This window comes from Carcharodon carcharias, chromosome 11 (genome assembly GCF_017639515.1).
Source record: "Carcharodon carcharias isolate sCarCar2 chromosome 11, sCarCar2.pri, whole genome shotgun sequence".
NCBI classification, from domain to species: Eukaryota; Metazoa; Chordata; class Chondrichthyes; order Lamniformes; family Lamnidae; genus Carcharodon; species Carcharodon carcharias.
Window position 1 is genome coordinate 13,086,187 of NC_054477.1, and position 27,151 is coordinate 13,113,337.

General features: G+C 55.6%; 1 protein-coding gene across 1 annotated transcript in view; it reads left to right on the plus strand.

Moving 5' to 3' along the window:
• The first annotated feature begins 696 nt into the window (after positions 1 to 696).
• Positions 697 to 27,151, plus strand: part of myo7aa (myosin VIIAa) — a 486,672-nt gene continuing 460,217 nt past the window's right edge. Inside the window, exons 1-3 of the mRNA XM_041198962.1 lie at positions 697 to 807; positions 3,026 to 3,139; positions 9,818 to 9,970. Of these exons, the coding sequence (XP_041054896.1) occupies positions 697 to 807; positions 3,026 to 3,139; positions 9,818 to 9,970 (378 nt within the window). The remainder of the gene's footprint in view (positions 808 to 3,025; positions 3,140 to 9,817; positions 9,971 to 27,151) is intronic.

Below are 27,151 nucleotides of genomic sequence, written 5' to 3' on the forward strand. Positions count from 1 at the left end.
CTCTATAAATGATTCACGGCTCTTGTAGTTAGCAATGGATAAACTCTCTTGCACTTCAGGAGCTCTTCTCCTATCCCTTCCCCCTCCCAGATGGTAACAGTGGTTTCAAGGGTTGTTGTAATCATGTTCATGCATTAATGCATGAATGTTTGCTCCATGGCATTGTCTAGTGGATTAATGAATACCTGTTGCAGCTTGACGGAGCCTGGTTTATAAATCACCAAGCTGTTTCTGCCAGATGAGCAGTTTTGTTGTTTTTTTTTAAAACCCAAGTATCAATGTGAGAGAGTGTGTCACAGAGAAATTGGGCTGGCAGAAAATACGAGTCACTTTGGAGTTTGGCTGGAGGTGCTCTAGGTCTGATTGCTGTTGGAGGCCAAGAATTCTTCCTGTATGGGAATTGTTAATCCACAATATGGCCTGATGTATGGAAATATCGTATTCATACAAGTGGAATTGTTGATGGCGGGGGGGGTTTGTTGGTGGTGGGGTGGGTCTCAACTTCTCATGTACACCAAAAGAAAGTTGCTTGGTTTCTGGATTCCCCTTGACTGAACTGGAATCCATAGCTGTGCGGTTGCAAGCTGGCGTTGCTGACGCCAGGATCACCCGAGACGTGCTGCAGACGGACGAGAGGGGTGGAGGGTCCCGTTGCGTCCACATGTTGAGCCGGTCTGAAGCCGGTCTTGCCAGAACATGTATGCATGCAGAGGCGCCAACGATGACCTGTATCAGAAAGACGAAGGGAAGTGGGCCCTGCTGCGTAACGTCAACCAGGTGTTCAAATACCAACACACGCTCCTTCCGGTAAGCACCGAGTACTCGTACCATGTCTGAGGTCATCTGGTTCAGCTGTTGGTGACTGATGTCCCAGTGTTTGTTGACCACGAAGTTTCTCATTGCTTCTTGTGTAGAGCTTTTAAAAATAAAGGAGCAGCTCGAACCTCGCCAAAGTTCTCCAAATTTGAAATGAAGTTGAGGAAAATTTCCCCTTTTTCCCCAACCCCCGCCTCAGCCCCCTCCTCACGGTAATAGCCCATTAAAACTATTTATTTATAGGTGTGTTGTATAACATGATGCACTCCTCCGTATCCTGCCCCTTGCTCCTCTCTCTCCCCAATTACCCTAGTCACAGCCTCCCCCTACCAATGATGGGACCGTTCAAGGGGGACCCCCTTGGTTGTGACGTCCAGGCTGACCAAACATAGTGACGTTGTCTGTGCCCCTTCGGCAGTGTCCTGTATCCTGCTCATTTTCACTTCCAGCCAGGCCCATATGCCTAACATATAGGCTCAACATTTGTGAGGGATATTGAAAATGCCTAATGCATCAGGCAAGGCTGGAAAAGCAGAGAGGTCTTGCCAATGTTAACGAGAGGAAATCATTATCAATGATTTTCCAGTTATTCCTGGCTTTACTTCCGATATTTTGACCTGTAACCTTAGGTAAAACGTCAGCAGGGGCTTGTGCTCGTTCTTTTCCCTGTGCACAGCAGCCTTGATGTGATGGGGTCAGGTTCGTTTTGATACCTTTTCCCTTTTTTGACACCCCAGCCCCATGTGGAATCTCCGAACAGGACGATGTACTCCTCGCCCCCCACACACACGTCGTGCAGGTGACAGTTGGGGGTGGTTCCCCCTTGAATGGTCCCATCATTGGTAGGGAGGGTCTACAATTAGGGCAACTGGGGGGGAGAGAGAGGAGCAAGAGGGAAAAGCCGGCTGCTCCTGCCTCCCTTTTCATTGCCCCCTTGACCCCAGGAAACCCATCCAGCAGGGCAACTTTTAAATCAGATACTCCATTGCACGAAATAAAGCCCCATTTAAACATGTTAATGAAGCCCCCCCACCCCCCCCGCCCCGCCTCCCCTCCACTTTACCTTTCCTCCGTGTGAAAGGAGTGATGCTGATGGAGGCGTGTTCCATGTCAGTCTGACTCCCGCCTTGTGTGTTGGAGAGTGTTAATGTTGAGGCCACAGTGTTTGGAAAGTTTGAAAGTTAATTATAACTAAGTTCCTTGAGGGTGCGTTATTTTGGATTATTGTTTGTTTTAATTGTTGCTAGGCGTTGTCAACCCGTGTCCCTGTAGGACTATCCCATCTTGACGTTTTGACTTTATTGGCTGGAAAGTTGACATGGAAACATAATGTGTAAAAGAATCTTGGGCTAAGAGAGTCCGCCTGTTGTTGCACATGTCACCACTGGAACTGTGGACAACCATCCTCTGATTGTAGCTGTTGTGTGGCTCAATAAAGATCAGGAGGCAATATTGAGGAGCAAAGTGATGTCTCCCTCCCTCCGCAACATTTTTTTTTTTAATCCATTCTTCCCATGGGATGTGGCTGTTGCTGACAAGTTACCCGTCCCTAATTTCCCTTAAGCAGAGTGGCTGGCTTGCTAGACCATTTCCGAGTGTAGTTAAGAGTCGCGTAGGCCAAAATAAGTAAGGATGGCAGATTTCCTTCCCTAAAGGGTATTAATGAACTAGATGAGTTTTTCTAACAACTGGTAGTTTCATGGGCACCAATGGTCACTAGAACTTGAGTTTTATATTCCACATTTATTAATGGAATTTAAATTCCACCAGCTGCCGTGGTGGGATTTGAACCCATGTCCCCAGAGCATTAGCCTGGGCCTCTGGGTTACCAGCCAGTGACATTATCACTACAACACTATCTCCTGCCCCACCCACCCACAAGCTGGGTATAACAAATCCTGGAACCCCCCCTCCCTAACAGCAGTGTGGGTGTATAAACACCACAGGGACTGCAGCGGCTCAAGAAGGCAGCTCACCACCACCTTCTCAAGGGCAATTTGAGATGGGCAATAAAAGCTGGGGCTTTGCTAGTGATCCCACAAAAATATGGAAAAAAAAATACTCGGGGATTATTGATGCCGATTCTTGTACTTTAAAGTGATGTTACCAAACGGGCTACACACATATGAAATTTATAATAAAGATTCAAAAATGAGCAAATTTTCCTACAGTAACACAAGCTGATCTTGAATCATCTGTCTGTCCTCAGGGGGATTATGTCTGGCTGGATCTGAAGACTGGACGTGAGTTTGAAGTCCCTATCGGGGCAGTGGTAAAACTCTGTGACTCTGGCCAAATTCAAGTGGTGGACGATGAAGGCAATGTGAGTATTCTGACATCTGATTATGGCTGTATCATTCTACTTTGTTTACCTGCACAAAAACACATTGCAAACTAATGAAAAAACAGTTTATATTTGACAGGTTTACTGCTTGATATTGGAGATTAAAGGGCAATCCAGTCGGTGTTATCAAGTTGATTTAGAGGGATTGATAGAGAGAAACAGTTTCCTTTGTTGAGGGAGTCCAGAACAAGGAGGCATAACCATAAAATTAGAGCTTGGATATTCAGGTGATGTTAGGAAGCACTAGTTCACACAAATAGGAATGAAAATCTAGAACCCCCAAAAAGCGCTGAGTTTGGAGAGTCAAATCAGTAGTTTCAAAACCTGAGGTTGATTTTTGTTAGTTAAAGGTATTGAGGATTACAGAACCAGTGAGTGGCTAGATGGGGCAAAGATGCAGATCAGAGTTTGCTAACTGAATAGCGTAACAGGCTTAAGACTGAGTGACCTTCTCCTGTTCCGAGGGTAATTTGGATTTCTGTGGATGGGTGGGCAATACTCCTCACCAACAACAACTTATATTTAGATGGTGCCTTTAACATAATGAATGTCCCGCTTCACGAGAGCATTGTAATGCAAAATATGATACTGAGCCACATAGAGATATGAGATCAGATAACCAAAATCCTGGTCAAAGAGGTAGGTTTTGAGAAGGGGGAAAGTGCTGTAGAGTGGCAGAAAGGTACAGGAAGGGAATTCCAGAGCTTGGGGTCTAGTCAACTAAAGGCACGCTGCCATTACAGAAAATGTTCCAGTCTCCACCATCTCCATCCCTAGATATGTCCTGTCCCATCAGCAGGACAGACCCAACAGAGGTGGTGGCACAGTGGTATACAGTTGGGAGGGAGTTGCCCTGGGAGTCCTCAACATCGACTCCGGACCCCAAGAAGTATCATGGCATCAGGTCAAACATGGGCAGGGAAACCTCCTGCTGATTACCACGTACTGCCCTCCCTCAGCTGATGAATCAGTCTCCTTCATATTGAACATCACTAAGAGGAAACACTGAGGGTGGCAAGGGCATAGATGTACTCTGGGTGGGGGACTTACATGTCCATCACCAAGAGTGGCTTGGTAGCACCACTACTGGCCAAGCTGACTGAGTCCTAAAGGACATAGCTGCTAGATCGGGTCTGTGGCAGGTGGTGAGGGAACCAACAAGGGAAAAACATACTTGTCCTCATCCTCACCAACCTGCCTCCCACAGATGCATCTGTCCATGACAGTATTGGTAGGAGTGACCACCGCACAGTCCTTGTGGAGATGAAGTCCTGCCTTCACATTGAGGATACCCTCCATCATGTTGTGTGGCACTACCACCGTGCTAAATGGGATAGATTTCGGATAAATCTAGCAACTCAAGACTGGGCATTCATGAGGTGCCGTGGGCCATCAGCAGCAGCAGAATTGTACTCAAACACAACCTGTAACCTCATGGCCTGGCATATTCCCCACTCTACCATTACCATCAAGACAGGGGATCAACCCTGGTTCAATGAAGAGTGCAGAAGGGCATGCCAAGAGCAGCACCAGGCATACCTAAAAATGATGAAGCTATAAAACAGGACCACTTGCATGCCAAACAGCATAACCAGCTAGTGATAGACGGAGCTAAGTGATCCCACAACCAACGGATCAGATGTAAGCTCTGCAGCCCTGCCACATCCAGTTGTGAATGGTGGTGGACAATTAAATAACTCTCTGGAGGAGGAGGCTCCATAAATATCCCCATCCTCAATGATGGAGGAGCCCAGCACAGCAGTGCAAAAGGTAAGGCTGAAGCATTCGCAACAATCTTTAGCTAGAAGTGCTGAGTGGATAATCCATCTTGGCCTCCTCTGGAGGTCCCCAACATCACAGATGCCAGTCTTCAGCCAATTCAATTCACTCCACATGATATCAAGAAACAGATGAAGGCACTGGATACAGCAAAGGCTATGGGCCCTGACAATATTCCAGCAATAGTACTGAAGACTTGTGCTCCAGAACTAGCCATGCCCCTAGCCAAGTTATTCCAGTACAGCTACAACACTGGCATCTACCCGGCTATGTGGAAAATTGTCCAGGTATGTCCTGTACACAAAAAGCAGGACAAATCCAACCTGGCCAATTATTGCCCCATTAGTCTACTCTCGATCATCAGTAAAGTAATGGAAGGGGTCGTCAACAGTGCTATCAAGTGACACTTGATTAGCAAATACCTCGCTGATGCCCAATTTGGGTTCTGCCAGGGCCACTCATCTCCTGACCTCATTATAGCCTTGGTTCAAACATGGACAAAAGAGATGAACACCAGAGGTGAGGTGAGTGACTGCCCTTGACATCAAGGCAGCATTTGACCAAGTGTGGGATCAAGGAGCCCCAGCAAAACTGGAGTCAATGGGAATCGGGGGGAAAACTCTCCGCTGGTTGGAGTCATACCTGGCACAAAGGAAGATGGTTGTGGTTGTTGGAGGTCAGTCATCTCAGCTCCAGGACATCACTGCAGGAGTTCCTCAGGGTAGTGTCCTTGGCCCAACCATCTTCAGCTGCTTCATCAATGGCCTTCCTTCCACCATAAGGTCAGAAATGGGGATGTGCAATCATCAGTGAACAATGTTCAGCACCATTTACGACTCCTCAGATACTGAAGCAGTCCATGTCCAAATGCAGCAAGGCCTGGACAATATCCAGGCTTGGGCTGACAAGCGGCAAGTAACATTTGCGCCACACAAGTGTCAGGCAATGACCATCTCTAACAATAGAGAACCCAGCCATTGCACCTTGATGTTCAATGGCATTACCATCACTGAATCCCCCATATCAACATCCTTGGGGGGGTTACCATTGACCGGAAACTGAACTGGACTAGCCATATAAATACTGTGGCTATAAGGGCAGGTCAGAGGCTAGGAATCGTGCGATGAGTAACTCACCTCCTGACTCCCCAAAGTCCATCCACCATCTACAAGGCACAAGTCAGGAGTGTGTTGGAATGTTCCCCACTTGCTTGGATGAGTGCAGCTCCAACAACACTCAAGAAACTGGAGACCGTCCAGGACAAAGTAGTCCACTTGATTGGCACCACGTGCAGCAGTGTGTACCATCTACAAGATGCACTGCAGGAATTCACCAAGGCTCCTTAGACAGCACCTTCCAAACCCATGACCACTACCACCTAGAAGGACAAGGGCAGCAGATAAATGGGAACACCACCACCTGGAAGTGCCCCTCCCAGCCACTCACCAGCCTTGGAAATATATCACCGTTCCTTCACTGTCGCTGGGTCAACATCCTGGAACTCCCTTCCTAACAGCACTGTGGGTGTACCTACACCACATGGTATGCAGCTGTTCAAGAAGGCAGCTCACCACCACCTTCTGAAGGGCAACTAGGGATGGACAATAAATGCTGGCCTAGCCAGTGACATCCACATCCCATGAATGAATTTTTAAAAAAAAAAGCAAGGTTGTGAACTGACTGGCTTAATCTCAGACTGTTGCTGGCAGAAGGATGGAGTTGATAGCTGCGAACTGAGTTTGGAATGGGAACTGAAAACTTAACAATGTTAATATTTTTCTATATTGATAACCACTGTTATAGTCTGATGGGTTTTCATCTGTAGCTTGTATTGCTCATATCTATGGCTAATTTTAGAAATTAATACCGCGTGAGTTGCAATTGATTTTTGATCTTTGGGTAGGACAAGTGTTCAGCTTCGATTTCACTGAGTATTGCGCGTGCAGAGGGGATAATTCCTCTGAGATTGAAAAAAAATGAATGGGTATTTGCCTCTGAGGCGTTCCAATAGGGTGATAGGGCAGAGATCTGGGGCAGTTTTCTCCAGTTGGCCCACACAGTACTAAACCAGTATTTCACAATCATGTAAAGGTGTTTCCTCAAAAGTTGTCCACGTGCTAAGAATTTGCATGCGTGCATTATACCCCGTCAACGATTCAATTTAAAATTAACCAGCAGCAAAGCTTTAGACTAAAAGGGAATAAAGGTTAGTTTATTAAAAAAAAACTGCTTAAAATTACTTCAATAAAAGTTATAATGTTACTAAATAAAATACAGATACAAAGTTTTAAATACGGATAAAGAAAAAAGGATACTTAAGTGAAATTTCAAATCAGTCCCTGTGACATATCATTGGGGGGGCCCGTTCCTTGAATTTCTCCTTTCCAAAGTGAAGGGGTTGAAACTTGAAGTTTGTTTTAGCAGCTGCAATGGCTTCTGTAGTTGAACATTCAGAGGTTTGCCTTTTCAGGTGGACTTTGCAGATTTTTGGGATCAAAAGGAGGTTTTCTATTTCTTGCTAATTCGGCAGCTATGGTATTTGCAGATTGCCTGGACTCTTCTGGCAGAACAGCTGTTGATTTCTTTAACGCCTCCCTCTTTATCCTTCCTTGGCCAAGAAGCCTCTTTGATATTGTCTCAGAGTTCTTTCTGGGGGTTCTGCATCCTGCCTCCCAAGATGACATCACAAAAATGGCTGCTTTGTTAATTTTCAATGAGTCGTTGTTTCACCAGGCAACTAAGTTAATTGTGTTTTGTTCCCAGAGGTCCCTTCCTAAGTCCTGTTCACTCAGAAGTAATAGGACTCTCACGCCTTTTAGAAGATTCGATGAACATGCCTGGAGGGGCCTTTTGTATTTTGATGACTTTTCATAGCTCTAGAGATAAGAGTTTGACAAGGTTTGAACAAACAGAGACAACATGGCACCTTTCTATGTCCATACTTTCATTTTGAAACAAGGCTTTTAAATTCAATGTAAAGGTTTGGAAACAGAAATGCACCTTTAAAACAGATGTCCTTTTAAAATTTGTGACAAGTGACTGTTTGAAGCTGCCAGTGTGTTACGATCAATCCCCAGACGAGGTCACCAAATTTTTAACTTCCTGAGCGAGACCCCAGTTTTGTTATGTTCCCGGGTGAGGAGGAACGAGTTCGCTTTCCTCCTTTATTCAACTCCCTCAGTTGGTCGCAACAAGGTTCATTTAAGAGGTAACATTTCCCCCGTGGATACCTTTTCCCAGTCCAAATGTATTTGTTTTAGGAGGAGCCAATTTAATCAGGCTTTCTTGTTTTGAGTAAATTTATTAGTTACTAAAAACCTCGGGGGAGGGAAAAAAAATCAAAACACCACAGACACACGCACACACAGATGCACATGCACACACACACACACACACACACACACACACACACACACACACACACACACGAAATGAGAAGGTAAGAGTCCAAAAATAAGTTATAAAAAAGATATACGATTCAGTCTTTGGCTTGTCTGTGAGGCATAAATGGCGAAACATTATAGCCGTTAATTTGGGTGATTCTGGTAGAACTGACTTTGACAGTTTAGCAGCTGGGGTTTGGAGACACTTGGTTCTGCAGGTTAGCTGAAGAAGCTGTCCTATTTCCTTTTCGATTGTGGCTTTGCTGAGCCTTACCCTCAGCGATAGAGATAGGGCGAAAAACATTTCCTGCAACAGCAGAGTGACTAGATGTTGTTCTTGTACTGTCTTAGCACACTTCTGTTGAAGAGTCATACGGACTTGAAACGTTAACTGTGTTCCTCTCCGCAGATGCTGTCAGACCTGCTGGGTTTTTCCGATGATCTTTGTTTTTGTAGTGCACTAGCACTGCTCTGCAGCTAGGTCTTTGACACAATTTTCCCAATGTATTCCTAAGGGGGGAAAAACTTGCCTCGAGAGTCTGTTTTCTTTGACCATTTTACACATTCTGAGATGTGAATCAACAGGAGATCGGATTTTAGATGCCTGCTGAGACATGATAATCAGTCTTTTGTCTCTGCAACCACAGGAGATTAAAGTTCAGTCTTTTGCACTTTTCCTATCTCCCTTTTTAAGTGTCTCTGGCTCTGCTTGAAGAAGGGCATGACACCTTTTCAAGTGCAACATTCCATGTTCTTTCATGACAGGCTAGTCAGTATAATCCACATTGGAATTTTCCAGAAAGTGTTCACTTCATGTTATCGGCCATCTTTTGCTCGGTGTCCTTGCTTGTATTTGTTTAAAAACACACACGTCTTCCTTAAAAAGTTCAAATGCCCGTAAGTTTTTTTTAACTATCCATTCATGGGATGTGGGCGTTGCTGGCTAAGCCAGCATTTATTGCCCATCCCTATTTGCCCTTGTTCAGAGGGCATTTAAGAGCCAACCACCTTACTGTGGGTCTGGAGTCACATGTAGCGAGACCAGGTAATTTCCTTCCCTAAAGGACATGACTGAACCAGATGTGCTTTTACAACAATCGACAATGGTTTCGTGGTCATCATTAGACTTTTAATCCCAGATTTTTATTGAATTCAAATTCCACTATTTGCCATAGTGGGAGTCAAACCCCGGCCCCCAGGTGGCTGTAATCAGCTTTTATGACAACTGCTGGATCAGGGCAGAAAATGTTCCACTAATCAGCAATTGGGTATCCAACTGCCTGATGAACACCAACACTGAGGAAGCATTTAAATTGATGGTTTCACAATCTGAGGTTTGTGTGCTTGAGTTGCTAACTACTTTAATCATAGATACGAATTTGTGCCTTTTAAGTTTATTTCTTAAAAAATAAATAGCATTTTTAAAACACAAAAATTACCATGGTGTTAAGCATTGTCGTCCATTCTCCTTCCCTCTTCCTTCCTGGTCTTCTAGGAGCACTGGATCTCCCCTCAGAATGCCACTAACATTAAGCCAATGCATCCAACATCCATCCATGGAGTGGAAGATATGATCCGTCTGGGAGACTTGAACGAAGCGGGAATTTTGCGTAACCTCCTCATCCGATACAGAGAGCGTTTAATTTATGTGAGTACGAACCTTGCTCCTTCAGGTTCTCCAGTACAGTCAATGCACAATGCACTTGGGGAGAAATGTGCGACACCTGTGAGTTTATGTTTTAGGTATGAAGTGTGCTCATTGGTGGTGAGGAGAGTAGCAGTTTGGCCCCCTCCTATTGTAGGACAACCAAAGACCAATTGAAGAGTTGAAGTGCTTGGCCACTTCAATGGTTGACAATCTAATTGTTGAATTATTCTCTACCAATTCTGTGATATATTGTAAATTTTCCTATGTTGATTGTTGGACCCTTTGCTGTGTGATTTGAGTTGTGTATTACATTTTGTTCACCAACATATAGTTTTATTCATTATTCGGTCATGGGATGTGGGCATTGCTGGCTAGGCCAGCATTTATTGCCCATCCCTAATTGCCCTTGCTCAGAGGCATTTAAGAGTCAACCACATTGCTGTGGGTCTGGAGTCACATGCAGGCCAGACCAGGTAAGGATGGCAGATTTCCTTCCCTAAAGGGCATTAGCGAACCAGATGGGTTTTTACAAAAATCAACAATGGTTTTCTGGTCATCATCAGACTTTTAATTCCAGATTACTATCTATTTTCAAATTTCACCATCTGCTGTGGTGGGATTTGAACCCTGGTCCCCAGAGCATTACCCTGGGTCTCTGAATTACTAGTCCAGTGACAATACCACGATGCCTCCCCATTAAAGTACGATTACTTCTCTTTCCAGCAATGCTTTATCGGTAGGACTTTGTTGATAATGGCCCACAACCCCTCTCTCTGGGGGGGTTAGCCCAAAGGTGCACTGGGGAACATCCACCCTTCTCGGAGGTCCCCAGGTAAGGATTGCTCTGAATTGGGAACCTTCCAAAAGTGCAATTTAAATCACCAAACTTTGGATAGTTTTGACTGCCTCACATTAATAGTTACCAGGGAAAAGTTAGAAAGATTAAAACTGCTTCTGACTCCTGGGTAATGATAACACTTGCACCTCCCCTGCCCACCCCACCTGCCCAATCCTTCCCAGTGCCTTACAAACCTACCTTCTCCATGGCTTCTGAAAGTGGCTAGACCTTTAAACTTACTGGCATTACGGCAGCAAGTGCTATAAAAAAGGGGGTGGTGGGGGTGGCGGGGGCTTCCTTGCCTCCAACTCAGCAGCTGGACTGATGGCCTCAGGAGCACACTGCCCTACATGGTTCTCGCCCAGCCTGAGTCGGAAGGTCGGGCGAGAAAGGAGCGGCTGGAATTCCAGGTAGGAAACTAGGAGCGGGGAAGCAAGCCGACTATACCACTCTGCAGGAGTTTAGGTGAAATAAGTAGATTCTCTGCAGCTTCATATTTCTGTGTAAGTGGGTTATAAGACACCCTATATTGTTTCTAGAATGTGTGGAGCCTTTTACAATCCCAGATTTGTAACATAACCCATCAAATGCCTTTCAGGACTCGAAAATTGTGTGTGGTTTGTGTGTAGGGTTGGTAGTGGTGTGTGTGTGTGTGTGTGTGTGTGTGTGTGTGTGTGTGTGTGTGGGGCTGGTAGTGGTGGTGTGTGTGTGTGTGTGTGTGTGGGGCTGGTAGTGGTGTGTGTGTGTGTGTATGTGTGTGTGTGTGGGGCTGGTAGTGGTGTGTGTGTGTGTGTATGTGTGTGTGTGTGGGGCTGGTAGTGGTGGGTGTGTGTGTGGGGCTGGTAGTGGTGGGTGTGTGTGTGGGGCTGGTAGTGGTGGGTGTGTGTGTGGGGCTGGTAGTGGTGGGTGTGTGTGTGGGGCTGGTAGTGGTGGGTGTGTGTGTGGGGCTGGTAGTGGTGGGTGTGTGTGTGGGGCTGGTAGTGGTGGGTGTGTGTGTGGGGCTGGTAGTGGTGGGTGTGTGTGTGGGGCTGGTAGTGGTGGGTGTGTGTGTGGGGCTGGTAGTGGTGGGTGTGTGTGTGGGGCTGGTAGTGGTGGGTGTGTGTGTGGGGCTGGTAGTGGTGGGTGTGTGTGTGGGGCTGGTAGTGGTGGGTGTGTGTGTGGGGCTGGTAGTGGTGGGTGTGTGTGTGGGGCTGGTAGTGGTGGGTGTGTGTGTGGGGCTGGTAGTGGTGGGTGTGTGTGTGGGGCTGGTAGTGGTGGGTGTGTGTGTGGGGCTGGTAGTGGTGGGTGTGTGTGTGGGGCTGGTAGTGGTGGGTGTGTGTGTGGGGCTGGTAGTGGTGGGTGTGTGTGTGGGGCTGGTAGTGGTGGGTGTGTGTGTGGGGCTGGTAGTGGTGGGTGTGTGTGTGGGGCTGGTAGTGGTGGGTGTGTGTGTGGGGCTGGTAGTGTTGGGTGTGTGTGTGCGCGGCTGGTAGTGGTGAGTGTTTGTGTGGGGGGCTGGTAGTGGTGGGTGTGTGTGTGGGGCTGGTAGTGGTGGGTGTGTGTGTGTGGGGCTGGTAGTGGTGGGTGTGTGTGTGGGGCTGGTAGTGGTGGGTGTGTGTGTGTGGGGCTGGTAGTGGTGGGTGTGTGTGTGTGGGGCTGGTAGTGGTGGGTGTGTGTGTGGGGCTGGTAGTGGTGGGTGTGTGTGTGGGGCTGGTAGTGGTGGGTGTGTGTGTGGGGCTGGTAGTGGTGGGTGTGTGTGTGGGGCTGGTAGTGGTGGGTGTGTGTGTGGGGCTGGTAGTGGTGGGTGTGTGTGTGGGGCTGGTAGTGGTGGGTGTGTGTGTGGGGCTGGTAGTGGTGGGTGTGTGTGTGGGGCTGGTAGTGGTGGGTGTGTGTGTGGGGCTGGTAGTGGTGGGTGTGTGTGTGTGGGGCTGGTAGTGGTGGGTGTGTGTGTGGGGCTGGTAGTGGTGGGTGTGTGTGTGGGGCTGGTAGTGGTGGGTGTGTGTGTGGGGCTGGTAGTGGTGGGTGTGTGTGTGGGGCTGGTAGTGGTGGGTGTGTGTGTGGGGCTGGTAGTGGTGGGTGTGTGTGTAGGGCTGGTAGTGGTGGGTGTGTGTGTGGGGCTGGTAGTGGTGGGTGTGTGTGTAGGGCTGGTAGTGGTGGGTGTGTGTGTGTGGGGCTGGTAGTGGTGGGTGTGTGTGTGTGGGGCTGGTAGTGGTGGGTGTGTGTGTGGGGCTGGTAGTGGTGGGTGTGTGTGTGTGGGGCTGGTAGTGGTGGGTGTGTGTGTGTGGGGCTGGTAGTGGTGGGTGTGTGTGTGGGGCTGGTAGTGGTGGGTGTGTGTGTGGGGCTGGTAGTGGTGGGTGTGTGTGTGTGGGGCTGGTAGTGGTGGGTGTGTGTGTGTGGGGCTGGTAGTGGTGGGTGTGTGTGTGTGGGGCTGGTAGTGGTGGGTGTGTGTGTGTGGGGCTGGTAGTGGTGGGTGTGTGTGTGGGGCTGGTAGTGGTGGGTGTGTGTGTGGGGCTGGTAGTGGTGGGTGTGTGTGTGGGGCTGGTAGTGGTGGGTGTGTGTGTGGGGCTGGTAGTGGTGGGTGTGTGTGTGGGGCTGGTAGTGGTGGGTGTGTGTGTGTGGGGCTGGTAGTGGTGGGTGTGTGTGTGGGGCTGGTAGTGGTGGGTGTGTGTGTGGGGCTGGTAGTGGTGGGTGTGTGTGTGGGGCTGGTAGTGGTGGGTGTGTGTGTGTGGGGCTGGTAGTGGTGGGTGTGTGTGTGGGGCTGGTAGTGGTGGGTGTGTGTGTGGGGCTGGTAGTGGTGGGTGTGTGTGTGGGGCTGGTAGTGGTGGGTGTGTGTGTGGGGCTGGTAGTGGTGGGTGTGTGTGTGGGGCTGGTAGTGGTGGGTGTGTGTGTGTGGGGCTGGTAGTGGTGGGTGTGTGTGTGTGGGGCTGGTAGTGGTGGGTGTGTGTGTGGGGCTGGTAGTGGTGGGTGTGTGTGTGGGGCTGGTAGTGGTGGGTGTGTGTGTGTGGGGCTGGTAGTGGTGGGTGTGTGTGTGGGGCTGGTAGTGGTGGGTGTGTGTGTGGGGCTGGTAGTGGTGGGTGTGTGTGTGGGGCTGGTAGTGGTGGGTGTGTGTGTGGGGCTGGTAGTGGTGGGTGTGTGTGTGGGGCTGGTAGTGGTGGGTGTGTGTGTGGGGCTGGTAGTGGTGGGTGTGTGTGTGGGGCTGGTAGTGGTGGGTGTGTGTGTGGGGCTGGTAGTGGTGGGTGTGTGTGTGGGGCTGGTAGTGGTGGGTGTGTGTGTGGGGCTGGTAGTGGTGGGTGTGTGTGTGGGGCTGGTAGTGGTGGGTGTGTGTGTGGGGCTGGTAGTGGTGGGTGTGTGTGTGGGGCTGGTAGTGGTGGGTGTGTGTGTGGGGCTGGTAGTGGTGGCGTGTGTGTGTGGGGCTGGTAGTGGTGGGTGTGTGTGTGGGGCTGGTAGTGGTGGCTGTGTGTGGGGCTGGTAGTGGTGGCTGTGTGTGGGGCTCGTAGTGGTGGGTGTGTGTGTGGGGCTGGTAGTGGTGGGTGTGTGTGTGGGGCTGGTAGTGGTGGGTGTGTGTGTGGGGCTGGTAGTGGTGGGTGTGTGTGTGGGGCTGGTAGTGGTGGGTGTGTGTGTGGGGCTGGTAGTGGTGGGTGTGTGTGTGGGGCTGGTAGTGGTGGGTGTGTGTGTGGGGCTGGTAGTGGTGGGTGTGTGTGTGGGGCTGGTAGTGGTGGGTGTGTGTGTGGGGCTGGTAGTGGTGGGTGTGTGTGTGGGGCTGGTAGTGGTGGGTGTGTGTGTGGGGCTGGTAGTGGTGGGTGTGTGTGTGGGGCTGGTAGTGGTGGGTGTGTGTGTGGGGCTGGTAGTGGTGGGTGTGTGTGTGGGGCTGGTAGTGGTGGGTGTGTGTGTGGGGCTGGTAGTGGTGGGTGTGTGTGTGGGGCTGGTAGTGGTGGGTGTGTGTGTGGGGCTGGTAGTGGTGGGTGTGTGTGTGGGGCTGGTAGTGGTGGGTGTGTGTGTGGGGCTGGTAGTGGTGGGTGTGTGTGTGGGGCTGGTAGTGGTGGGTGTGTGTGTGGGGCTGGTAGTGGTGGGTGTGTGTGTGGGGCTGGTAGTGGTGGGTGTGTGTGTGGGGCTGGTAGTGGTGGGTGTGTGTGTGGGGCTGGTAGTGGTGGGTGTGTGTGTGGGGCTGGTAGTGGTGGGTGTGTGTGTGGGGCTGGTAGTGGGTGGGTGTGTGTGTGGGGCTGGTAGTGGTGGGTGGTGTGGGTGGGGCTGGTAGTGGTGGGTGTGTGTGTGTGGGGCTGGTAGTGGTGGGTGGGTGTGGGTGGGGCTGGTAGTGGTGGGTGGTGTGTGTGTGGGGCTGGTAGTGGTGGGTGGGTGTGGTGTGGGGCTGGTAGTGGTGGGTGGGTGTGTGTGTGGGGCTGGTAGTGGTGGGTGGGTGTGTGTGTGGGGCTGGTAGTGGTGGGTGGGTGTGTGTGTGGGGCTGGTAGTGGTGGGTGGGTGTGTGTGTGGGGCTGGTAGTGGTGGGTGGGTGTGTGTGTGGGGCTGGTAGTGGTGGGTGGTGTGTGTGTGGGGCTGGTAGTGGTGGGTGTGTGTGTGGTGGGGCTGGTAGTGGTGGGTGTGTGTGTGGTGGGGCTGGTAGTGGTGGGTGTGTGTGGGTGGGGCTGGTAGTGGTGGGTGTGTGTGGGTGGGGCTGGTAGTGGTGGGTGTGTGTGGGTGGGGCTGGTAGTGGTGGGTGGTGTGTGGTGGGGCTGGTAGTGGTGGGTGTGTGTGGTGGGGCTGGTAGTGGTGGGTGTGTGTGTGGGGCTGGTAGTGGTGGGTGTGTGTGTGGTGGGGCTGGTAGTGGTGGGTGTGTGTGGTGGGGCTGGTAGTGGTGGGTGTGTGTGGGTGGGGCTGGTAGTGGTGGGTGTGTGTGGTGGGGCTGGTAGTGGTGGGTGTGTGTGTGGGGCTGGTAGTGGTGGGTGTGTGTGTGGGGCTGGTAGTGGTGGGTGTGTGTGTGGGGCTGGTAGTGGTGGGTGTGTGTGTGGGGCTGGTAGTGGTGGGTGTGTGTGTGGGGCTGGTAGTGGTGGGTGTGTGTGTGGGGCTGGTAGTGGTGGGTGTGTGTGTGGGGCTGGTAGTGGTGGGTGTGTGTGTGGGGCTGGTAGTGGTGGGTGTGTGTGTGGGGCTGGTAGTGGTGGGTGTGTGTGTGGGGCTGGTAGTGGTGGGTGTGTGTGTGGGGCTGGTAGTGGTGGGTGTGTGTGTGGGGCTGGTAGTGGTGGGTGTGTGTGTGGGGCTGGTAGTGGTGGGTGTGTGTGTGGGGCTGGTAGTGGTGGGTGTGTGTGTGGGGCTGGTAGTGGTGGGTGTGTGTGTGGGGCTGGTAGTGGTGGGTGTGTGTGTGGGGCTGGTAGTGGTGGGTGTGTGTGTGGGGCTGGTAGTGGTGGGTGTGTGTGTGGGGCTGGTAGTGGTGGGTGTGTGTGTGTGTGGGGCTGGTAGTGGTTGGTGTGTGTGTGTGGGGCTGGTAGTGGTTGGTGTGCGTGTGGGGGGCTGGTAGTGGTGGGTGTGTGTGTGGGGCTGGTCTGGTAGTGTGGGTGTTGTGTGTGGGCTGGTAGTGGTGGGTGTGTGTGTGGGGCTGGTAGTGGTGGGTGTGTGTGTCGGGGGGCTGGTAGTGGTGGGTGTGTGTGTGGGGCTGGTAGTGGTGGGTGTGTGTGGGGTGGGGCTGGTAGTGGTGGTGTGTGTGTGGGGGCTGGTAGTGGTGGGTGTGTGTGTGGGGCTGGTAGTGGTGGTGTGTGTGTGGGGCTGGTAGTGGTGGGTGTGTGTGTGGGGCTGGTAGTGGTGGGTGTGTGTGTGGGGCTGGTTAGTGGTGGGTGTGTGTGTGTGTGGGCTGGTAGTGGTGGGTGTGTGTGTGTGTGGGGCTGGTAGTGGTGGGTGTGTGTGGTGTGGGGCTGGTAGTGGTGGGTGTGTGTGTGTGTGGGGCTGGTAGTGGTGGGTGTGTGTGTGGTGTGGGGCTGGTAGTGGTGGGTGTGTGTGTGTGTGGGGCTGGTAGTGGTGGGTGTGTGTGTGTGTGGGGCTGGTAGTGGTGGGTGTGTGTGTGTGGTGGGGCTGGTAGTGGTGGGTGTGTGTGTGTGTGGGGCTGGTAGTGGTGGGTGTGTGTGTGTGTGGGGCTGGTAGTGGTGGGTGTGTGTGGTGTGGGGCTGGTAGTGGTGGGTGTGTGTGTGGGTGGGGCTGGTAGTGGTGGGTGTGTGTGTGTGTGGGGCTGGTAGGGGTGGGTGTGTGTGTGTGTGGGGCTGGTAGTGGTGGGTGTGTGTGTGTGTGGGGCTGGTAGTGGTGGGTGTGTGTGTGTGTGGGGCTGGTAGTGGTGGGGTGTGTGTGTGTGTGGGGCTGGTAGTGGTGGGTGTGTGTGCGGGTGGGGCTGGTAGTGGTGGGTGTGTGTGCGGGTGGGGCTGGTAGTGGTGGGTGTGTGTGCGGGTGGGGCTGGTAGTGGTGGGTGTGTGTGCGGGTGGGGCTGGTAGTGGTGGGTGTGTGTGCGGGTGGGGCTGGTAGTGGTGGGTGTGTGTGCGGGTGGGGCTGGTAGTGGTGGGTGTGTGTGCGGGTGGGGCTGGTAGTGGTGGGTGTGTGTGCGGGTGGGGCTGGTAGTGGTGGGTGTGTGTGCGGGTGGGGCTGGTAGTGGTGGGTGTGTGTGCGGGTGGGGCTGGTAGTGGTGGGTGTGTGTGCGGGTGGGGCTGGTAGTGGTGGGTGTGTGTGCGGGTGGGGCTGGTAGTGGTGGGTGTGTGTGCGGGTGGGGCTGGTAGTGGTGGGTGTGTGTGCGGGTGGGGCTGGTAGTGGTGGGTGTGTGTGCGGGTGGGGCTGGTAGTGGTGGGTGTGTGTGCGGGTGGGGCTGGTAGTGGTGGGTGTGTGTGCGGGTGGGGCTGGTAGTGGTGGGTGTGTGTGCGGGTGGGGCTGGTAGTGGTGGGTGTGTGTGCGGGTGGGGCTGGTAGTGGTGGGTGTGTGTGCGGGTGGGGCTGGTAGTGGTGGGTGTGTGTGCGGGTGGGGCTGGTAGTGGTGGGTGTGTGTGCGGGTGGGGCTGGTAGTGGTGGGTGTGTGTGCGGGTGGGGCTGGTAGTGGTGGGTGTGTGTGCGGGTGGGGCTGGTAGTGGTGGGTGTGTGTGCGGGTGGGGCTGGTAGTGGTGGGTGGTGTGTGCGGGTGGGGCTGGTAGTGGTGGGTGTGTGTGCGGGTGGGGCTGGTAGTGGTGGGTGTGTGTGCGGGTGGGGCTGGTAGTGGTGGGTGTGTGTGCGGGTGGGGCTGGTAGTGGTGGTGTGTGTGTGCGGGTGGGGCTGGTAGTGGTGGGTGTGTGTGCGGGTGGGGCTGGTAGTGGTGGGTGTGTGTGCGGGTGGGGCTGGTAGTGGTGGTGGTGTGTGCTGTGGGGCTGGTAGTGGTGGTGTGTGTGTGCTTGGTGGGCTGGTAGTGGTGGGTGTGTGTGGGTGGGCTGGTAGTGGTGGGTGTGTGTGGTGGGGCTGGTAGTGGTGGTGTGTGTGTGGGGCTGGTAGTGGTGGGTGTGTGTGGTGGGGCTGGTAGTGGTTGGTGTGTGTGGGGCTGGTAGTGGTTGGTGTGTGTGGGGCTGGTAGTGGTGGGTGTGTGTGGGGCTGGTAGGGTTGGTGGTGTCTGTGGGGCTGGTAGTGGTTGGTGTGTGTGGGGCTGGTAGTGGTTGGGTCGTGTGTGGGGCTGGTAGGGTTGGGTGTGTGTGGGGGCTGGTAGTGGTGGGGTGTGTGTGGGGCTGGTAGTGGTTGGTGTGTGTGGTGGGGCTGGTAGTGGTGGGTGTGTGTGGGGGCTGGTAGTGGTGGGTGTGTGTGGGGCTGGTAGTGGTGGGTGTGTGTGGGGCTGGTAGTGGTGGGTGTGTGTGGGGCTGGTAGTGGTGGTGTGTGTGGGGCTGGTAGTGGTGGGTGTGTGTGGGGGCTGGTAGTGGTGGTGTGTGTGGGGGCTGGTAGTGTGTGGGTGTGTGTGGGGCTGGTAGTGGTGGGTGTTGTGTGGGGCTGGTAGTGGTGGGTGTGTGTGGGGCTGGTAGTGGTGGGTGTGTTTGGGCTGGTAGTGGTGGGTGTGTGTGGGGCTAGGTAGTGGTGGGTGTGTGTGGGGCTGGTAGTGGTGGGTGTGTGTGGGGCTGGTAGTGTGGAGGTGAGTGTGGGGCTGGTAGTGGTGGGTGTGTGTGGGGCTGGTAGTGGTGGGTGTGTGTGGCTGAGCTGGTAGTGGTGGGTGTGTGTGCGGGTGGGGCTGGTAGTGGTGGGTGTGTGTGCGGGTGGGGCTGGTAGTGGTGGGTGTGTGTGCGGGTGGGGCTGGTAGTGGTGGGTGTGTGTGCGGGTGGGGCTGGTAGTGGTGGGTGTGTGTGCGGGTGGGGCTGGTAGTGGTGGGTGTGTGTGCGGGTGGGGCTGGTAGTGGTGGGTGTGTGTGCGGGTGGGGCTGGTAGTGGTGGGTGTGTGTGCGGGTGGGGGCTGGTAGTGGTGGGTGTGGTGTGCGGGTGGGGCTGGTAGTGGTGGGTGTGTGTGGCGGGTGGGGCTGGTAGTGGTGGGTGTGTTGTGCGGGTGGGGCTGGTAGTGGTGGGTGTGTGTGCGGGTGGGCTGGTAGTGTGGGTGTGTGTGCGGGTGGGGCTGGGTAGTGGTGGGTGTGTGTGCGGGTGGGGCTGGTAGTGGTGGGTGTGTGTGCGGGTGGGGCTGGTAGTGGTGGGGTGTGTGTGCGGGTGGGGCTGGTAGTGGTGGGTGTGTGTGCGGGTGGGGCTGGTAGTGGTGGGTGTGTGTGCGGGGGCTGGTAGTGGTGGGTGTGTGTGGGGCTGGTAGTGGTTGGTGTGTGTGGGGCTGGTAGTGGTTGGTGTGTGTGGGGCCGGTAGTGGTTGGTGTGTGTGGGGCCGGTAGTGGTGGGTGTGTGTGGGGCCGGTAGTGGTGGGTGTGTGTGGGGCTGGTAGTGGTGGGTGTGTGTGGGGCTGGTAGTGGTGGGTGTGTGTGGGGCTGGTAGTGGTGGGTGTGTGTGGGGCTGGTAGTGGTGGGTGTGTGTGGGGCTGGTAGTGGTGGGTGTGTGTGGGGCTGGTAGTGGTGGGTGTGTGTGGGGCTGGTAGTGGTGGGTGTGTGTGGGGCTGGTAGTGGTGGGTGTGTGTGGGGCTGGTAGTGGTGGGTGTGTGTGGGGCTGGTAGTGGTGGGTGTGTGTGGGGCTGGTAGTGGTGGGTGTGTGTGGGGCTGGTAGTGGTGGGTGTGTGTGGGGCTGGTAGTGGTGGGTGTGTGTGGGGCTGGTAGTGGTGGGTGTGTGTGGGGCTGGTAGTGGTGGGTGTGTGTGGGGCTGGTAGTGGTGGGTGTGTGTGGGGCTGGTAGTGGTGGGTGTGTGTGGGGCTGGTAGTGGTGGGTGTGTGTGGGGCTGGTAGTGGTGGGTGTGTGTGGGGCTGGTAGTGGTGGGTGTGTGTGGGGCTGGTAGTGGTGGGTGTGTGTGGGGCTGGTAGTGGTGGGTGTGTGTGGGGCTGGTAGTGGTGGGTGTGTGTGGGGCTGGTAGTGGTGGGTGTGTGTGGGGCTGGTAGTGGTGGGTGTGTGTGGGGCTGGTAGTGGTGGGTGTGTGTGGGGCTGGTAGTGGTGGGTGTGTGTGGGGCTGGTAGTGGTGGGTGTGTGTGGGGCTGGTAGTGGTGGGTGTGTGTGGGGCTGGTAGTGGTGGGTGTGTGTGGGGCTGGTAGTGGTGGGTGTGTGTGGGGCTGGTAGTGGTGGGTGTGTGTGGGGCTGGTAGTGGTGGGTGTGTGTGGGGCTGGTAGTGGTGGGTGTGTGTGGGGCTGGTAGTGGTGGGTGTGTGTGGGGCTGGTAGTGGTGGGTGTGTGTGGGGCTGGTAGTGGTGGGTGTGTGTGGGGCTGGTAGTGGTGGGTGTGTGTGGGGCTGGTAGTGGTGGGTGTGTGTGGGGCTGGTAGTGGTGGGTGTGTGTGGGGCTGGTAGTGGTGGGTGTGTGTGGGGCTGGTAGTGGTGGGTGTGTGTGGGGCTGGTAGTGGTGGGTGTGTGTGGGGCTGGTAGTGGTGGGTGTGTGTGGGGCTGGTAGTGGTGGGTGTGTGTGGGGCTGGTAGTGGTGGGTGTGTGTGGGGCTGGTAGTGGTGGGTGTGTGTGGGGCTGGTAGTGGTGGGTGTGTGTGGGGCTGGTAGTGGTGGGTGTGTGTGGGGCTGGTAGTGGTGGGTGTGTGTGGGGCTGGTAGTGGTGGGTGTGTGTGGGGCTGGTAGTGGTGGGTGTGTGTGGGGCTGGTAGTGGTGGGTGTGTGTGGGGCTGGTAGTGGTGGGTGTGTGTGGGGCTGGTAGTGGTGGGTGTGTGTGGGGCTGGTAGTGGTGGGTGTGTGTGGGGCTGGTAGTGGTGTGTGTGTGTGGGGCTGGTAGTGGTGGGTGTGTGTGGGGCTGGTAGTGGTGGGTGTGTGTGGGGCTGGTAGTGGTGGGTGTGTGTGGGGCTGGTAGTGGTGGGTGTGTGTGGGGCTGGTAGTGGTGGGTGTGTGTGGGGCTGGTAGTGGTGGGTGTGTGTGGGGCTGGTAGTGGTGGGTGTGTGTGGGGCTGGTAGTGGTGGGTGTGTGTGGGGCTGGTAGTGGTGGGTGTGTGTGGGGCTGGTAGTGGTGGGTGTGTGTGGGGCTGGTAGTGGTGGGTGTGTGTGGGGCTGGTAGTGGTTGGTGTGTGTGGGGCTGGTAGTGGTGGGTGTGTGTATGTGTGTGGGGCTGGTAGTGGTGGGTGTGTGTGTGTGTGGGGCTGGTAGTGGTGGGTGTGTGTGTGTGTGGGGCTGGTAGTGGTGGGTGTGTGTGTGTGTGGGGCTGGTAGTGGTGGGTGTGTGTGTGTGTGGGGCTGGTAGTGGTGGGTGTGTGTGTGTGTGGGGCTGGTAGTGGGGGCTGTGTGGCTGTGTGTGTGTGGGGCTGGTAATGGGGGCTGTGTGGCTGTGTGTGTGGGGCTGGTAGTGGGGGCTGTGTGGCTGTGTGTGTGGGGCTGGTAGTGGGGGCTGTGTGGCTGTGTGTGTGGGGCTGGTAGTGGGGGCTGTGTGGCTGTGTGTGTGGGGCTGGTAGTGGGGGCTGTGTGGCTGTGTGTGTGGGGCTGGTAGTGGTGGGTGTGTGTGGGGCTGGTAGTGGTGGGTGTGTGTGGGGCTGGTAGTGGTGGGTGTGTGTGGGGCTGGTAGTGGTGGGTGTGTGTGGGGCTGGTAGTGGTGGGTGTGTGTGGGTCTGGTAGTGGTGGGTGTGTGTATGTGTGTGGGGCTGGTAGTGGTGAGTGTGTGTGTGTGTGTGGGGCTGGTAGTGGTGGGTGTGTGTGTGTGTGTGTGGGGCTGGTAGTGGTGGGTGTGTGTGTGTGTGTGGGGCTGGTAGTGGTGGGTGTGTGTATGTGTGTGGGGCTGGTAGTGGTGGGTGTGTGTGTGTGTGGGGCTGGTAGTGGTGGGTGTGTGTGTGTGTGGGGCTGGTAGTGGTGGGTGTGTGTGTGTGTGGGGCTGGTAGTGGTGGGTGTGTGTGTGTGTGGGGCTGGTAGTGGTGGGTGTGTGTGTGTGTGGGGCTGGTAGTGGTGGGTGTGTGTGTGTGTGGGGCTGGTAGTGGTGGGTGTGTGTGTGTGTGGGGCTGGTAGTGGTGGGTGTGTGTGTGTGGCGCTGGTAGTGGTTGGTGGGTGTGTGTGTGTGGGGCTGGTAGTGGGGGCTGTGTGGCTGTGTGTGTGGGGCTGGTAGTGGGGGCTGTGTGGCTGTGTGTGTGGGGCTGGTAGTGGGGGCTGTGTGGCTGTGTGTGTGGGGCTGGTAGTGGGGGCTGTGTGGCTGTGTGTGTGGGGCTGGTAGTGGGGGCTGTGTGGCTGTGTGTGTGGGGCTGGTAGTGGTGGGTGTGTGTGGGGCTGGTAGTGGTGGGTGTGTGTGGGGCTGGTAGTGGTTGGTGTGTGTGGGGCTGGTAGTGGTGGGTGTGTGTGGGGCTGGTAGTGGTGGGTGTGTGTGGGGCTGGTAGTGGTGGGTGTGTGTGGGGCTGGTAGTGGTGGGTGTGTGTGGGGCTGGTAGTGGTGGGTGTGTGTGGGTCTGGTAGTGGTGGGTGTGTGTATGTGTGTGGGGCTGGTAGTGGTGAGTGTGTGTGTGTGTGTGGGGCTGGTAGTGGTGGGTGGGTGTGTGTGTGTGTGGGGCTGGTAGTGGTGGGTGTGTGTGTGTGTGTGGGGCTGGTAGTGGTGGGTGTGTGTATGTGTGTGGGGCTGGTAGTGGTGGGTGTGTGTGTGTGTGGGGCTGGTAGTGGTGGGTGTGTGTGTGTGTGGGGCTGGTAGTGGTGGGTGTGTGTGTGTGTGGGGCTGGTAGTGGTGGGTGTGTGTGTGTGTGGGGCTGGTAGTGGTGGGTGTGTGTGTGTGTGGGGCTGGTAGTGGTGGGTGTGTGTGTGTGTGGGGCTGGTAGTGGTGGGTGTGTGTGTGTGTGGGGCTGGTAGTGGTGGGTGTGTGTGTGTGGGGCTGGTAGTGGTTGGTGGGTGTGTGTGTGTGGGGCTGGTAGTGGGGGCTGTGTGGCTGTGTGTGTGGGGCTGGTAGTGGGGGCTGTGTGGCTGTGTGTGTGGGGCTGGTAGTGGGGGCTGTGTGGCTGTGTGTGTGGGGCTGGTAGTGGGGGCTGTGTGGCTGTGTGTGTGGGGCTGGTAGTGGGGGCTGTGTGGCTGTGTGTGTGGGGCTGGTAGTGGTGGGTGTGTGTGGGGCTGGTAGTGGTGGGTGTGTGTGGGGCTGGTAGTGGTTGGTGTGTGTGGGGCTGGTAGTGGTTGGTGTGTGTGGGGCTGGTAGTGGTGGGTGTGTGTGGGGCTGGTAGTGGTGGGTGTGTGTGGGGCTGGTAGTGGTTGGTGTGTGTGGGGCTGGTAGTGGTGGGTGTGTGTGGGGCTGGTAGTGGTGGGTGTGTGTGGGGCTGGTAGTGGTGGGTGTGTGTGGGGCTGGTAGTGGTGGGTGTGTGTGGGGCTGGTAGTGGTGGGTGTGTGTGGGGCTGGTAGTGGTGGGTGTGTGTGGGGCTGGTAGTGGTGGGTGTGTGTGGGGCTGGTAGTGGTGGGTGTGTGTGGGGCTGGTAGTGGTGGGTGTGTGTGGGGCTGGTAGTGGTGGGTGTGTGTGGGGCTGGTAGTGGTGGGTGTGTGTGGGGCTGGTAGTGGTGGGTGTGTGTGGGGCTGGTAGTGGTGGGTGTGTGTGGGGCTGGTAGTGGTGGGTGTGTGTGGGGCTGGTAGTGGTGGGTGTGTGTGGGGCTGGTAGTGGTGGGTGTGTGTGGGGCTGGTAGTGGTGGGTGTGTGTGGGGCTGGTAGTGGTGGGTGTGTGTGGGGCTGGTAGTGGTGGGTGTGTGTGGGGCTGGTAGTGGTGGGTGTGTGTGGGGCTGGTAGTGGTGGGTGTGTGTGGGGCTGGTAGTGGTGGGTGTGTGTGGGGCTGGTAGTGGTGTGTGTGTGTGGGGCTGGTAGTGGTGGGTGTGTGTGGGGCTGGTAGTGGTGGGTGTGTGTGGGGCTGGTAGTGGTGGGTGTGTGTGGGGCTGGTAGTGGTGGGTGTGTGTGGGGCTGGTAGTGGTGGGTGTGTGTGGGGCTGGTAGTGGTGGGTGTGTGTGTGTGTGTGTGTGTGGGGCTGGTAGTGGTGGGTGTGTGTGTGGGGCTGGTAGTGGTGGGTGTGTGTGTGTGGGGCTGGTAGTGGTGGGTGTGTGTGTGTGTGGGGCTGGTAGTGGTGGATGTGTGTGTGTGTGTGGGGCTGGTAGTGGTGGGTGTGTGTGTGTGTGTGGGGCTGGTAGTGGTGGGTGTGTGTATGTGTGTGGGGCTGGTAGTGGTGAGTGTGTGTGTGTGTGTGGGGCTGGTAGTGGTGAGTGTGTGTGTGTGTGTGTGGGGCTGGTAGTGGTGGGTGTGTGTGTGTGTGTGGCTGGTAGTGGTGGGTGTGTGTGTGGGGCTGGTAGTGGTGGGTGTGTGTATGTGTGTGGGGCTGGTAGTGGTGGGTGTGTGTGTGTGTGGGGCTGGTAGTGGGGGCTGTGTGGCTGTGTGTGTGGGGCTGGTAGTGGGGGCTGTGTGGCTGTGTGTGTGGGGCTGGTAGTGGGGGCTGTGTGGGTGTCTGTGTGGGGCTGGTAGTGGTGGGTGTGTGTGTGGGGCTGGTAGTGGTGGGTGTGTGTGTGGGGCTGGTAGTGGTGTGTGTGTGTGTGTGGGGCTGGTAGTGGTGGGTGTGTGTGTGTGTGGGGCTGGTAGTGGTGGGTGTGTGTGTGTGTGTGGGGCTGGTAGTGTTGGGTGTGTGTGTGTGTGTGGGGCTGGTAATGGTGAGTGTGTGTGTGTGTGTGGGGCTGGTAGTGGTGGGTGTGTGTGTGTGTGTGTGTGGGGCTGGTAGTGGTGGGTGTGTGTGTGTGTGGGGCTGGTAGTGGTGGGTGTGTGTATGTGTGTGGGGCTGGTAGTGGTGGGTGTGTGTGTGTGTGTGGGGCTGGTAGTGGTGGGTGTGTGTGTGTGTGTGGGGCTGGTAGTGGTGGGTGTGTGTGTGTGTGTGGGGCTGGTAGTGGTGGGTGTGTGTGTGTGTGGGGCTGGTAGTGGTGGGTGTGTGTGTGTGTGGGGCTGGTAGTGGTGGGTGTGTGTGTGTGTGTGGGGCTGGTAGTGGTGGGTGTGTGTGTGTGTGTGGGGCTGGTAGTGGTTGGTGTGTGTGGGGCTGGTAGTGGTTGGTGTGTGTGGGGCTGGTAGTGGTTGGTGTGTGTGGGGCTGGTAGTGGTTGGTGTGTGTGGGGCTGGTAGTGGTTGGTGTGTGTGGGGCTGGTAGTGGTTGGTGTGTGTGGGGCTGGTAGTGGTTGGTGTGTGTGGGGCTGGTAGTGGTTGGTGTGTGTGGGGCTGGTAGTGGTTGGTGTGTGTGGGGCTGGTAGTGGTTGGTGTGTGTGGGGCTGGTAGTGGTTGGTGTGTGTGGGGCTGGTAGTGGTTGGTGTGTGTGGGGCTGGTAGTGGTGGGTGTGTGTGGGGCTGGTAGTGGTGGGTGTGTGTGGGGCTGGTAGTGGTGGGTGTGTGTGGGGCTGGTAGTGGTGGGTGTGTGTGGGGCTGGTAGTGGTGGGTGTGTGTGGGGCTGGTAGTGGTGGGTGTGTGTGGGGCTGGTAGTGGTGGGTGTGTGTGGGGCTGGTAGTGGTGGGTGTGTGTGGGGCTGGTAGTGGTGGGTGTGTGTGGGGCTGGTAGTGCTGGGTGTGTGTGGGGCTGGTAGTGCTGGGTGTGTGTGGGGCTGGTAGTGCTGGGTGTGTGTGGGGCTGGTAGTGGTGGGTGTGTGTGGGGCTGGTAGTGGTGGGTGTGTGTGGGGCTGGTAGTGGTGGGTGTGTGTGGGGCTGGTAGTGGTGGGTGTGTGTGGGGCTGGTAGTGGTGGGTGTGTGTGGGGCTGGTAGTGGTGGGTGTGTGTGGGGCTGGTAGTGGTGGGTGTGTGTGGGGCTGGTAGTGGTGGGTGTGTGTGGGGCTGGTAGTGGTGGGTGTGTGTGGGGCTGGTAGTGGTGGGTGTGTGTGGGGCTGGTAGTGGTGGGTGTGTGTGGGGCTGGTAGTGGTGGGTGTGTGTGGGGCTGGTAGTGGTGGGTGTGTGTGGGGCTGGTAGTGGTGGGTGTGTGTGGGGCTGGTAGTGGTGGGTGTGTGTGGGGCTGGTAGTGGTGGGTGTGTGTGGGGCTGGTAGTGGTGGGTGTGTGTGGGGCTGGTAGTGGTGGGTGTGTGTGGGGCTGGTAGTGGTGGGTGTGTGTGGGGCTGGTAGTGGTGGGTGTGTGTGGGGCTGGTAGTGGTGGGTGTGTGTGGGGCTGGTAGTGGTGGGTGTGTGTGGGGCTGGTAGTGGTGGGTGTGTGTGGGGCTGGTAGTGGTGGGTGTGTGTGGGGCTGGTAGTGGTGGGTGTGTGTGGGGCTGGTAGTGGTGGGTGTGTGTGGGGCTGGTAGTGGTTGGTGTGTGTGGGGCTGGTAGTGGTTGGTGTGTGTGGGGCTGGTAGTGGTTGGTGTGTGTGCGGCTGGTAGTGGTGGGTGTGTGTGTGTGTGTGTGGCTGGTAGTGGTGGGTGTGTGTGTGTGGCTGGTAGTGGTGGGTGTGTGTGTGGGGCTGGTAGTGGTGGGTGTGTGTGTGGGGCTGGTAGTGGTGGGTGTGTGTGTGGGGCTGGTAGTGGTGGGTGTGTGTGTGGGGCTGGTAGTGGTGGGTGTGTGTGTGGGGCTGGTAGTGGTGGGTGTGTGTGTGGGGCTGGTAGTGGTGGGTGTGTGTGTGGGGCTGGTAGTGGTGGGTGTGTGTGTGGGGCTGGTAGTGGTGGGTGTGTGTGTGGGGCTGGTAGTGGTGGGTGTGTGTGTGGGGCTGGTAGTGGTGGGTGTGTGTGTGGGGCTGGTAGTGGTGGGTGTGTGTGTGGGGCTGGTAGTGGTGGGTGTGTGTGTGGGGCTGGTAGTGGTGGGTGTGTGTGTGGGGCTGGTAGTGGTGGGTGTGTGTGTGGGGCTGGTAGTGGTGGGTGTGTGTGTGGGGCTGGTAGTGGTGGGTGTGTGTGTGGGGCTGGTAGTGGTGGGTGTGTGT